Genomic DNA, 14,253 nt, shown 5'->3' with positions numbered 1-14,253 from the left:
ATTATTTTATTAGAATACTGTTGTTGTTGCTGTTTGCTGTTGCTGTCATAATTGTTATCATAGGAATAGAGTAGTATCATTAGTAGAGGTCATAGTAGTGGAAGCAGTAGTATTATGTTAAATATTAAAATTAATTACAACTTATTTTGGATTTCATTATTTTATATACATGCATATGACTAATCCAGCAAAAACATTACCTAAACACATGATAATAATAATAATAATAATAATAATAATAATAATAATAATAACAACAATAATAATATTAATAATTGCTTATTAATAATATTAATATTAATATTATTGTTATTATTGTCATTAATAGTAGTAGTAGTAGTAGTAGTAGTAGTATTCATATTAGTATTAGTATTATTATTGTGGTGAAGTCATTAAGACTGAATTAATTATGATCTCTAACAAAAAATGGTGAGTTATATCTGTCTATTATAGTCTGAGGAGAAGAGAAAGAATTTCATGTGGAATCCACCACAACAGGCTGAGGTACAGATACTTTCCTGATACCCTCTGACCCCGCCCGCTGGCTGCTGAACCAGGAAGAAGCTCACAAGCAGAAAATCAGTGAGTGGGATGTCACAAAACTTTAAATATTCACAGAAGTTTAACTGTTACTCCCACCAAGGAAGGCAGCCCCCACCAAGGTAAGAAGCCCCCAGCTGAGGAAGAAGTGGTACAGTATACTCCTCTGTGGCATCTGAAAACTCACCAAGAGCCCAGATACAGACTTCCAGCTCAGGAACAGGGACTTACACAAACACAGGCATGTGTTTTTGTAAATTTGTGAGTATTAATCAGTTTTAACTCCCAAACAGCACTTTGAAAATGTCTGTTTGAGGGTTAAGACTTGACTTTACATTTGTGCAGCATGGTGGTTAGCACTGTCCCCTCACAGTGAAAATGTCCTGGATCTGAATCTGTGTGGTTCAGTTTCCACACTCGTAAAAAAAAAATTCACATAGATTGATACACCCAGCCACCCATCCGTCTTTGAATTGCCTTTCCCGAGGTTTCTCCCCATGTGTCTTAAGAACTCTTCATGGGGAGTTTTTCCTCGTCTTCTTAAAGAGCCTGGGCTGGACACCTCTTTCAGAGCTTGATCTGCAATTTAAACACCATCAGCCACACAAATAACATCACTTCTTGACATCAAAAATAAAAAATAAAATAAAAAAATATATATATGTCATGTTTGTTGGTCATTTGTTTTTGACAATTTAAAGTTGCACTGTAGCCCCATTGACTAGAGATGAAACAGAGCTGAACATTATTATGTCACACTGAACTTGACTGTTGACCTTTGACCTTTTTGAATACCACAGGAAGAAGGCGCCAGCTGAGCTGTGACGGTCGCAGCGAGGTTGAGTGCCCAGTAGCTGCCAGCTGGCCCCAGGACTTGCCTTGCTTTGCCTTGCCTTGCCTCTTGCTTGCCAACTTACCTACTATGAAAAGGCTGCCCAACTCACTTACCTGCTTCTTCAGTGAAAGTCATAAATCTAATAATCCAAGTATGTAGCTCACATGGGAGCTTCTTATCTTGGTTTACATCATTTATCAAAACATTTTTGTTTTACATGTATTTTTTATTTGAAATTATTAAATTACCTAATTAAAATCTGATTTAATAATGTTGAATTACATACTTTTAATATTTAAAAATAAAACCTATTTGTGTCTACTTTACACATATCTGTAGCTACTCTTGTTTTAACTAAGTCATAATTATCAAGGGCATAATATGAATACAACATAATAGTAGTCTGTATATTATCAATATTACATGATAATCTGTAAATATCTGCTTGTTTCTCTCTTTTAGAATGCACCTTGTATGTTGTAAATTAGTGAAATCACACAACTCACATTGCTTATATGTCAATATAATAAGTTTTGTGATGTCTCAGTTTTTGTTGTTTCTCTGTGTTTTGTTCGTCTTCTTACCTGACTTACTTGACACAGGTGAGTATTCACCTACCATTACAAACAACATTACAAAACTTTTCACTTAAAATGTTTGTAAATAAATATGTTCTGATTAATTTACAAAATGTACAGTGTCATTACTGAAGAGATTAATGTACAGATTTATAGATTAATATTATGTTTCCTGCCTATTACGTATTAATATGATGTCGTCCTTGATAATTATGACTGGTAACGTTATATATATTTGCATTAATTTTGTTGAACTCTTGTTGAATTTCGCCTCTTCTGTCCGTACACGGCTCCCGTACTGTGTGCACTGAACAAGTTGTTGCTATGCAACCAGAGTCGCACAGTCTCCTCAAGTGACAATGGCTGAAAAAAGTTCTAATAAAAAGGTCCGTCTGTCCCAACCCGTCGTCTCGCAGGTTTGTAGCTTCATTTTTTTTTCATGTTTATCATTTCAAGGTTTAAACTGAATTTTTTGTGTTCCACCAGCGAAACATTAAATCAAATAAATTGTTTCCGACAGGTGAAATCGCTCCTTTGTCAACAAACAACCCAAGCTAACGCTAACGTTAGCTCTAACTTCTTTCTCAAACATCGTGGTTGATCAGTTCGGTCTCTTATAAACTCCTGCGTTGAGATAGAGGAAGGCTAAATGTGTTACGATTATTTACGAATATTTATTTATTTAATTATACGGTTTGCCTCTAAACATCATCAGTCACAAAACATTTCAGCCTGTGTGTACCAGCATGTTTCAGTATGGTACCACTTTCTGTTGAGGTACCATTTATTACACATATGCCTTTCAGTTAATCAGGCAGATCCGTTAAAATTCGTGTTTGACCACTTACTTGAAAAGTGTGAGTGTAGAGGTAACATAGGTATTGTGTACAGCCTGATTTATAATGGTCTATATGCAGTATCCATATTTGAAATGTGAAATTTCATATTTTTGAATTAATGTTATCAAGTTTTCTGTTTTGTCTTGTTTAGCCCAAGAAACGTCCATCATCTAGCAGTAAGGCTGAGAGGCAGAAGAATGTAGAAGTACGGCTGCAGGTAAAATCTGCCTCTGGTCCACTAATGAAGCACACAGATGACCTTTTTGCCAGAGAAGAACAATACAAGTAAGACTACATGTTCCAGTATCTGTTGGCTTTGATTTCTGAATTTATGTGAAAAGTGTTATGGCTACTTTTAACAGTTTAATCATTTTAATGGCAGTAGAATTCAGAGACAATTATGTCTCTCAAGGTTTCAAGAGGTGGTGATTCACCCAGTGAGAAAAAGCATTATGTTGCACTAAATGTGAGTTTGGGGCACAATTCCTCATTCACACAGACTGTACCAGTACATCCTTGTTAATGTAAAAGAAGCCATATAATGTTATCAGTCTGCATTTTATTTCCTTTAGACTCATGAATGCTGAGCTGGAAGCAAAAACAGCAGATCTAGTAAGACAGGCAGAGCAACTTATGGTAAGTTGTCAACATGTTCACATTATTTAGTAAAAAAGTAACAAATTACTTTTTGTTGGTTTTGGTGAATAGAGGTTTGTGAAGTTAATCTGCCTCATCACATTTAAGAGAGAACAGAGTGAAGTTCTGTCAAAACCCTTATCTGCCCTCCTGCTCACCGACATTGACGATGAAGAGGATTCAAGGTAATAAACATCTTACACTCGTACATGTCACTTGAATAATTGTAGACTTTTTTGTGGTTAATTGCAATCACTGCAAAAATCAACATAGATTGTTCAAAGATTATCTAATTGAAACAATGCAAGAGAACAATGTAATCAACAAAAATGATCAATTTCTTTCTTTATTTATGTCTGTATCTATATATCTGTTCACCAGCAGGGTAACAAAGCCTCAGAAGCACACTGTGCAGGAGCCCGGAGTGAAGGTATCAGTTCAGATTATAAAGTTAGAGCATCTGTATTTCTAAAACCTCTAGACAAGGGACAGTTTACAATACTCAGGCACAGTTTGTCAATATTATAGGCCTGCATCACAATATCCTGTTCCTATTTACCATCTCTTTTCTCAGGTGGCGACCAAAAAAAGGGTCACATCAGCATCACAAAACATGGGTACTGGAAAACAAGGAAAAGAGCCTCCCTGTGAGACACAGTGAGTTTAATCATGTGTCACTTTTGGAGCCATCTACAACCATGTTTCATAGATAAATAAAAATTTACACTTTGTACGTAATAACAATTCATTGGACATATTCTGCATTAACATCCTTCATTAGGCTGCTGTAAGTTTTCACATTGTTCTCTTGATTTCAGAATCCCAAAGGCATCTTATGTGGATGATTTAGCGGCTGTAGAAGACTCAGCTGACTTTTTCCTGGCAAAGACAATACGTGGCATGGAGGAGAAGATGAACAACACTGTCACTCATGAAAATGATGTGGATGACGCAGGAGACACTGTTGGATCAGGTAAAGTTTGTGCAACTTTTCAAAACATAAATTCCTGTTTTATTTGTCAGTAATTATAAACTAAAAAAAATGTTATTTATTATTATTATATTTTTGTCACATTTATATTATTCTTTTTACATTTTCCCAACAAATATGACCTGTGTGATAGGGTTACTATGGGATCTGAAAGTTAGGGAATTATTTTCTATTGGGGAATCTTTTTACTTGAGAATCTTAAATGAAATTTAAATTTTTGCTCTCACAATAAATTATTTAAGTTGTCATTCATAGCATGACTGACAGGTTTTTAATGTATTTTTGTGGCAGGGATAAGTGTAAGGCCATCTTTCATTGGCTTCTAAGTCTGATTGTGTTCACTTCCTATGTTTTGTTTAAGGAGTTTCAGATGCTCAAATACGAGTTCTGAAGGCTAAACTACGGATTATGCAAGAAGAACTGGATCAGCTCTCATGTGAATATTATAAGAAGGTATTGTTAAGTTACAACTGTAGATAACAATGACTAGAACTCTTATTGCGGCAGTATATCAGCAGAGGGGGACAGAGCTTCAGCTGAGCAGCCATGATGAAAAACAGAGTAGAAACAAACTTGACACACGTTAGTGAATATGGTTGACATAATCATTATATTCCCATGAAAAAGCCCCTCAACACACCAGAATATAAAACACTGATGGTTGCATAATTTTTTATGAATCATTATTATCAAGATGATGTCAAAGGAGCAATATGTAATTGTGTATCCAAAAATGAATACTGTAGTCCAAATAGGAAGATGGAGCCATAGCAGGTACATTAAGTATGTTTAAATCTTATTTAATATGCAGTCTACTCCGTTGAAGTGAGTAGTTTCCCCCCCGAGTTTCAAAGCACAATTCCCTTAAAACAGTATCCCAAAATCTATAAATACTCACTTTGGATGTGGAGTTCAGTGACTGCCTGCCAGACTACATTAACATATTGCTCAATTTAACTGTTATAAACATCTACTGCTTTTAAAAGATTATTAATGATTTCTTACGATTCATAAACAGACACTTGAACAGTCAGACTGAATTGTAACAATAAATGTGAAACAGACAAACAATAACAGAAGTTGTGGAATAGAAATTTCAAAGGACACTGTGGCTCTGGTATTTCAACTTAACATGTTTCCTTAATTTCTGATGACATATTGTGGTCATTTTATGATTTATTACAGTAAATACATTACAGATTTCCACTCAAATATTTAAAACCTTGTATACTTGTGTTTCTGTTTTTGCAGGACGATGAAAATGCAAAGCTTTGTGCAAAAATTAAGGAGATTGAGGAGGATCGAGCCAGACTGCAGAAAACAACAAGCATCCAACAAACACAGATCGAGAAGCACAAAGCTTTAGCAGATGAGTCTGGCAAAAAATGTGACGGTCTTCAATTGCAAGTGTCTGCTTTACACAAGGTCTGAAATCATTTTTCAAGTTCAAATGTGGTGTAAAATGTGACACCATTAATTTACTCATGTGAACTGCTCATGAACGATCACTTCCTCTGTGTAGGAAATCGAAAATCTGAACAGATCCCACAAACAAGCAGCAGCAGTTCACAGCACTGTGGAGGTTCGTCTGAACAGAGCCTTGGAGGAGGTGGAGAAGTTAAAGACTCAACTGAACAAGATGAAACAGATGAACAAGGTAAGTAAATTACAGTGCTGTCAGAGCTGATAAACACATTAATTACTGTAATTACTGAAACGTGGTGTTTCTTAATTACCATTTACAGATTTTCAAGTACAGACAAATGGTGTTAAGCTGACTTGTATGCCAACTCTTTTCTAAACTAGGGTTGATTTACAGATGCTCATATTCATTTTTTGTATATTTTGTTTTTAAAAATACTCTTAGCTAGATAAATAATTTGTTGTGTATGACATGTAGAAACATGCACAAAACTACTATTATATCTCTGAACTGAGCTAAACCAGCAGAACTTATTTATTGCTTTAATTACCTTTCTATCAAAAATAGACAAAACTTTTCATCAACAGAACCCATCAGCAAGTTATTTATTAGCAAAACCATAAAAGACGGTGACAGAATGTAGGGGTGGATGATATAAATATTATAGAAAGTACACTGGGATTAAATTACCCTGTGGTATGAATTTTGACTGCACCATTATACTGTGCTGAAAGGTAGACCCCCTCAATCTCCATGCCAGTGCATTTCATAAGTTTTTATATTGAAAATTTAAGCAAAACAAATATACCATGAATCATACCATTATGGTCTGAACTTCAGATTATAACGTGATCTAAATTTTAGGCCACACTGCCCTTGCAGGATGACAGAGGCACTGATATTCAACTCTTTTGTTTAGTGTTAATTTAAGATCATTTTAAACCACCATTACTGCATTCCATAAATACATTTTTAAGACCTTTCCAAACAGATTTTAAGAGTATTTAATATAATTTGAGGGATTTTATTAGTAAATGTGAATTTAAGACTTGTTAAACCCTGTTTAATTGCAGGAATAGTCTGTGCAATCAAATTAAAATCATGCATACATTTATTAATAATTTAAATCTCAGAATAACTTAATTATTATAAAAGTACACTAGATTTCAAAGGCATGTTGTACACACATAAATCAAATGTACTGATTAAAACTTGGAAAATATAACATATTTATAACAATCACAAAGAACTGAATCTTTGAGTATAAACAATCTATTCCTCTTGTAAAGGCCATAGCCGCAAAATGTGGCCTTACAGAGTTCATTTAATATATTTATTAAAGCCATGTGATTATGATCATCTTAATATTGTAGTTCTAGGATCAGACAAAATATGACTGAATTAAAATGATGTGCTTACATTTTTAAAGTGAAAATGCATCATTTTAGCAGATAAAAGATCCCCTACACACTGATATTAAAGACAGGAAAACATAATTTAAATAAAGCATCAGTGACAACTGAATTTCAACATGTTGTTTTAATTGTAACTGGTTTGCAAATGAGACCTCAGGTTGCATAAATGTTAGGTCCTGCTTTACCTCTCCTAATTCTACTCTTTTGAATTATTTTCAATAAGGATAAGATAAGCGAGGATCATCAGAGCAAAGAAAATCTACTTGCTGAAAACAAAATGCTCAAAAAACAGAAAGCAGAACTGATTGTGGGTTTCAAGAAACATCTGAAGCTGATTGACATTCTCAAAAGACAAAAGGTAAGAGTCTCTCCTGTACCCTGTTAATACACACATAACATACCCTGTTCTTCAGAGTTTCTAATCCAAATATGAACTAACTATTGTTTTGTGCAGATGCATTTTGAAGCTGCCAAGCTGCTGTCTTTCACTGAAGATGAGTTCATCAAAGCTCTGGACTGGGGGAAGTCATGAACACCGAGGAAACTAAAACAGATGAACACTAAGATTTTCTGAGTGAAAGGTTGAAATTGCCTTAATACATTTTCAAAGATATTTCCATGTGTTGTGGAGTAAAAGACATCAAAGTTTTTGGAAAGACAGTGGGAATTCAGAGTGAATTTAGATTTAAAGATTGATCTCCTAATTATCATCACATAGAACCACCAGAACACCTCATGTCTTTTCTGTCTTTTAAAATCATCTCACAGTATGAATAAAAAGATTTCTTAAAATCATTGTGTTCTTTCTGAATGCTATCATAAATACTGAGAAATGAAGAACTAACTAAAAACTGCTACTTAGTTCACTGTAACCTTAAACTGCCATCTAGTGGTGGAGTTTGCATTTTCAGGGGGTAAAAATCTAAACATCGTCTTCCCAGCCATCTTCAGAGAAGATATCTGCCTGACGTGTTTTAAAGTTTTTTCTGAAGTCTTCATCAAAGTGCTTCAGGTCATCTTCACGGAGTAGGCCCTGAAAATGGATATATACAAATGGTCACACACCTGTTTGATCTACAGAAGATATGAACCTGTGTCAAATTCATTCACACTGATTCACACTCTGCCTCATACCTTTGGAAGGTATCCAAGGAGTTTTGTTGCGTGACGTTTAAGAAGTCGCTGCCTCTCTTCTTCAACTATCTGTCTGCGCAGCACCTGCTGCTCCTGCTCAATCGCTTTTTCTTTGGCCTCCAGTTCCTTGAGGTGAGAGATCAGTGCAAGGTTATTCAAAACTGACATTACAATCAAAGATGAGCAACACAGTGTATTATATTCAGTCATGCTCCTCAAATAAATATTTTACTCTGCAGTAAAAATTTCTTAGGCTGTGTGGCACCAACATGGATTAATTTCTAAACCTGAATTAATCATAGTTACATTACATTGCACCAACCTTTGAAACTAGCTGAAAATGAAGACATGTTAAATTTAAACCCCTCTTTAAACCTCTGTATTTTTTTTCACTATAAACCTAGATTAAATTTAATTTTGTTGCACCAAAACTGTGCGCCAGTATTAAGTTTAAAACTTACACTTGAGGAGGTATAACTTTGAAAATTCGATGCTTAACCATGAGTAGGTTACATAGGTAAACAACTTTTTACTTTTTTAGCTTTTAGCTTTTTTTTTTTTCTTTTTACTTTTTAGCTAGCTGGAAAACAATACAATGTTTTCTTAAGGAATACGTACTAAATCCCAACAGAACTCTTATTTACTTTTCATATAGTGATTTAACTGGTGGCAGTGGTTAGCACTGCCGCCTCACAGCAAGAAGGTCCTGAGTTCAAATCCCCCAGGGGCAGGGCCTTTCTGTGCGGAGTTTGCATGTTCTCCCCGTGTCTGTGTGGGTTCTCTCCGGGTTCTCCGGCTTCCTCCCACAGTCCAAAGGCATGCATGCTAGGTTAATTGGTGACTCTAAATTGCCCGTAAGTGTGAATGTGAGTGTGAGTGGTTGTCTGTCTCTATGTGTCAGCCCTGCAATGAACTGGCGACTTGTCCAGGGTGTCATTAAGAGTTAAAAAGTGTTCAGGAGAAGGAGAAGTATCCAGGAGATAAAACTAGATTGCTGCTACCTGTTGCCTTCCACAGTGTAGTATGATCACTACAACTTCTGTCAGTAAAACTACACCAGCACCACCTCATTCTGGATGTAATCATGCACACACACACACAGAGCGAGTTTGTACCATGTCAGCCTCACGCTGTCGTCTTCTGTCCTCTAACAGTTTTTCCACATCGCGTTTGTGCTCAAGCTGCTTCATGCGTCGTTTCTGGGCATTCATCTGTTCTATCCGATCATCTTCAGCAAACTTAGCCATCATGATTTTCCTGAAGGCCTCCTCTTCCTCTTTCTCTGCCTGCCTCCGCATCTCTTTGAAAGCCATCTGCTCCTGGCAGGTCTGCTGCATTATCAGCCTCTGTCGGATTTTATTCTCCATCTCCTCCTGTTAGATGAAAGTTTGAGAAATGTTAAAAATAATACAGGTGTCCCAGAACACAGAGGACTCTGTATGTTTCCTGACTGGTGAGCTGCTGTTAATGACGCGCGCACACACACACACACACACACACACACACACACACACACACACACACATATATATAAAAATTCTAATTATCAGCCAATAATTTAACGTAACGTAACATAGTATTATTACAAATTAGCGTCATAGTGGGAGTCAGTTTCACAATTAACCACGTGACTGGGATGGGACAGAAAAAAACAGGAGCAAGTGGGAGCAGGAATCATAATAACAACAGGTCTTTTTTTTTATATACAAAAAGATGTGATGTTGTGTGTGGACTGTGGACTGATTGGAACAAGACTGGATAGGAGACAATCTTCCGGAATTTGGATGAGACAAGATTTTTTTTTACTCTGTCATGAGAGTGTAATGGGACAGGAGTGAAAATACATTCTTGTGTCGTCCTCTAATTTGAAGATGTTACCTTCAAACTTGTAATGGTGATTTTTCACTGTTTTCACTGTTGGCTTTCTTTTTATCATTAATGGAATCTCAACTATCATTTATATTACAGTCAGAATAGCTGAGCATGTACATTTAAAAAAATTGATACTTACAATTTCTCTCTGCCTGTTTGCCTCTTCTTGCTCTTCTAAATAAAGTTCCTCACGGACTCGCTCTATTTCTTCACGTTGCTTCCTCTCCTCCTCAATCTTGTCAGACAGCTGGAGGAGAAGACAGAGGAGTGATTTCTGATGCCAAACAGGACTGTGTCATTGAATAAACAGATATAAAAGTATGAGCACTTAAAAAAAAAAAAAAGTTGTCTCAACTATTTTATGAAGATGCTCCTTTGCTTCCTCTCTCTCTCTGATCTGGGCCGTTCTGGCCTGCTCCATGTGCGCTTGATGGCTCGCAAACTCCATGATGCGTCTGTTCTCGGCCTCCATCTGTTCTTGCTCCATGCGTCTCCACTCGGCCTGCTGTCTCTTGAATTCTTCGATGTGCTGCTGAGTGGCTCTGACCTTCTCCAGTTTCAGCTCTCTCTCCCTTCAAGAAAATGTTATTTTTTCAATTAATCCATCATTCTACCATAGTCTTAAAGGGATAGTTCTGATTGTTTGAAGTGTGGTTGTATGAGATACTTACTGACAGCCAGTGAATTACCTACAGTAGATGGCGGTCAGAACGCCCCCAGTTTGGAGAAGCAGAGCTGGGCAATGGCACAGATGCTAAGCAACATACTGCTATGGACAGGGTCAGCAACGAAACGTATTTAAAAAAAAATCAATATACTACATTTAGAATATTGTCACTGCTTCACTCCAACATCAGATAGCCCTTTCTGACAAGAACCTGCTGTTATATGAGCCAAATGTCGTTCTCTCCAAACCAACCAAACTCCACAGGCAAAATCAGTCATTGAAGATGGGAGTTGCTGGTATACTGCTGCCTCAATCATGTAGTTTGTTTATTTTGTGACTTCAGTGTTTTAAAAGGTTAGTTCAGCTCCACTGAAATCGTACAATAACACAAACAAAGTGCACACTTAAACTGATACAGATTTTTTAGGGTGGACCTTTTTTTAGTGGCTAAAATACATTTTGTTGCTGATCCTGTCTATTGCAGTACATTGCTTAGCTTCCTACACCAGTACTCCTCTTTGCTTTTCCAAATTGGGGTCATGTTGACAGCCATCTACTGTAGGTAACACACTGACCACAAATAAGTATCTCACATAATCCTGTTTCAAATTATCCAGTTTTTTTTAGCATCTCCTCTTGAAAGAAACAGGTGTTAGTAGACACTTTAGTTGAGATGCAAACCCATTCCGAGCCAGTAGTACTGAGCCGAGTTTAAGTCACACTAATATGTTGACTGTTACTAATAAAAACATACTCGTACACATTGTGCATTCATGTTGATGAGCTTAAGAATCAGTGATGAAGGACTCACATCTGATCCTCCTCATAAATCTTCCTGACAATCTCATCGACCATGAGCTTCTCTTTGAGGAACTCCTCGTACGCCTCTTGTCTCTTGCGCTCCCTCTCCATCAGCTGCTTGTCCAGCTCCCTCTGATACTCCACCAGCTCCTCATGGCGTTTCTGTGCCAGCTTCTGCTGCTCAACGGCTGTTCGCTCATGTTCGCTCTTCATCTTGCGAGCAAAGTCTGCCTCCTCACGCTAATGTCAGAGAAAAGACATACACAGGATGCAGCCTGGAGGCTTCACTGCAGAAGTACTTGTGTCCTACTTCAAATGAAAGTCTTGTTAAGACTCTTTACTAGAGGGAATTATCTTTTTTTTTTTACTATAATGACCTAAGTGTAATTCTAAGTACAATATATACATGATAATATATAGTAAAATACTGCTCCTGATGCATAAACCTAATCAAAACTTTTCTTAACAAAATGCACATAATGAATAGTTCTTTCAGCACTTTCATTATTTAATAACACTGGATCTCAAGTGAAAAGTGCTCACCATTGTCTCAAACCTCATAGCTTCCTTCTCAGCGATCTGTGCAGCTCTTTCCTTATTCAGATACGCACTCTTCAGCTTGGACTCCAACTCGCGAAGCTCCAAGCTAAAAAGAATTTCAATAGACTTCTAAAAATTAACATAAATACTGAGGAGACTAAAGCAGAAAATGATGGCACAAAAGCACAAAGTGCTGCATTTGTATATTTATCCAGAACATGCAGTAAAAGTCAAGGTAATGAGCTAAGTGAGTGTACCTGTTCTCTTTGATGTGCTGCCTCATTTTCTCTTCTCTTTGCGTCTCATAGTTAATGCGTGCCAGCTCTTTAGCCATCCGCTCCTCTTGTTCAAGTTGCTTTTGTCTCTTTATTCTCTCCTCCTCTGCCTACAAATCAAATTATTATGATCATCTACATCTTAGTATTAGTAAGTTACACTTCTTTCATGTGATATGTGCCAATAAAACAGAAATTAACCAACTATTGATAAATTTGGACAATACAAAATTAGATGTGGCTTTCAAAAAGAACATATCTTGTATCTATTTGCCTAATTCAGACATGCGAATCGCCATCCACATCTGTGACTATTTTCAACAAAAAGAAAATGGCTGTTCAGTCTGATTAACAGAGTATAAAGTTCTAGTCTGCAGTAAAATATATATTCCATTACACCAACTGTTGCATATGTGTAGTACATTAGTACAGTAATACAAAGTTCAGTACGAAGTTATTACAATGCTCTGGAACTGAGCTTAAAAGTAAGTGCAAGGAATTCTATTTAAAGGTTCAGTAGGCAACGCTCTTTCATTTTAATTAATTTTGACCATTGCATTTTATTAACAAATGTAATTGAAGGATTCCTTTAGAAAGTGTATGTCCATGAGGGCACACTCATTTATATTTTAGTTCTTTAAAAACTGGACATGATCTCAATCAAGGAACCAATTGAGGTTAAACAAGTAGGGTTGCGTGATGTCTACCAACTTGCATAGGATGATGTCCACAGTGAAACACTTAGATGGACAATGATAAAGTCTTTTTATTATTGTCTCACATCCATACAATTTCAATGTGTGAGGTCAGGAAACAAGAGATTAATTTATCATTATATAACAGGGTTGTAGAGCGAGATTTTGATGTAGTTCTCTCTTTGTTACTCATAACAAAATGACATATGAAATGATATGCAGCAGATTGGCTGAAAAGATAAAAAAGTATGTAAATCAAACTATTTTACATGGAGGAGAGGTGAGGATGAATTAATGATTCAAGGTGTGTCTTTTCTGCTCTAAGAAGAAATAGAAATGTGAGGATCAGGGACACAATTTTCTGCAGGGCCTGCTGGAGGTGATAAGAGCTTATTAACTGTCTAACATTACCTGCACAACAGTACAACACACCTGTAGGAGCGCGCTCTCCATTTGTCTTTCCTTGATTTCCTGCTGCACGTGTCTCAGGTGTCTCCGCCTCTCGAAGTTCTCAGCGTCCTTCAGACTGGCCCCCAGCTGCCTGTCTCTGTCCACACGCCGGACCTCCTGCATCCGGTTCTGCTCCTGACTCTGCCGCTGAGACATCAACCTCTGCTGTTGTTGGCTATACGTCCAGTTACGACTCTGTCACAGCGACAAAGACACGACATAAGTTAACACAGAGCAGAGTAAACACGCGAACAGTGACAAGTGTCGTGTAAGCGCGTGGTAACTTAGCTGCTCTGTTTGTAGCAGTCAAGCTAACGTTAACTGTAACTTCGATGTAGCGGCGACGATTTAACGTCAACTTACCATGTTTGCGGTGTTTTTCGTCGATTCACGACTTCTTGACTTCTTCACTTGAATCCTATTAACTGTCTGTTTCGTTAACAACTTCAAAACAATTAAGTTGCAACGAGTTTCGATGCACGGTCGCGATGAGAAGTTAATTAGCCGAAGTTAACCTGAGAGGTGTAGCTGAGTTTCCTCGGTTGTTTGGCGTGTCGTTGTC

General features: G+C 36.9%; 2 protein-coding genes across 2 annotated transcripts; one reads left to right on the top strand and one right to left on the bottom strand.

The window, feature by feature from the left end:
* The first annotated feature begins 2,297 nt into the window (after positions 1–2,297).
* Positions 2,298–7,998, top strand: tex9 (testis expressed 9). Its single transcript, XM_084717934.1, has 12 exons — positions 2,298–2,369; positions 2,944–3,077; positions 3,365–3,428; positions 3,537–3,613; positions 3,813–3,858; positions 4,003–4,085; positions 4,247–4,401; positions 4,781–4,872; positions 5,671–5,844; positions 5,942–6,076; positions 7,481–7,615; positions 7,712–7,998. The coding sequence occupies exons 1-12, from the start codon at positions 2,313–2,315 to the stop codon at positions 7,787–7,789; spliced, it is 1,230 nt and encodes a 409-aa protein (XP_084574060.1). The 5' UTR covers positions 2,298–2,312; the 3' UTR covers positions 7,790–7,998.
* Positions 7,999–8,014: 16 nt separating this feature from the next.
* Positions 8,015–13,912, bottom strand: mns1 (meiosis-specific nuclear structural 1). The gene is made up of 9 exons (XM_084717909.1): positions 13,674–13,912; positions 12,529–12,656; positions 12,275–12,377; positions 11,742–11,971; positions 10,619–10,835; positions 10,403–10,510; positions 9,507–9,764; positions 8,392–8,517; positions 8,015–8,290 (listed from the first exon to the last, which is right to left on the bottom strand). Exons 1-9 carry the CDS (start codon positions 13,845–13,847, stop codon positions 8,180–8,182), a joined length of 1,455 nt encoding a protein of 484 aa, XP_084574035.1. The 5' UTR covers positions 13,848–13,912; the 3' UTR covers positions 8,015–8,179.
* Between the last annotated feature and the right edge of the window lie 341 nt (positions 13,913–14,253).

The sequence above is a fragment of the Lutjanus erythropterus genome, chromosome 1 (assembly GCF_056507025.1).
Source record: "Lutjanus erythropterus isolate fLutEry1 chromosome 1, fLutEry1.hap2, whole genome shotgun sequence".
NCBI classification, from domain to species: domain Eukaryota; kingdom Metazoa; phylum Chordata; class Actinopteri; order Lutjaniformes; family Lutjanidae; genus Lutjanus; species Lutjanus erythropterus.
This window is presented reverse-complemented; position numbering and strand designations above follow the sequence as displayed.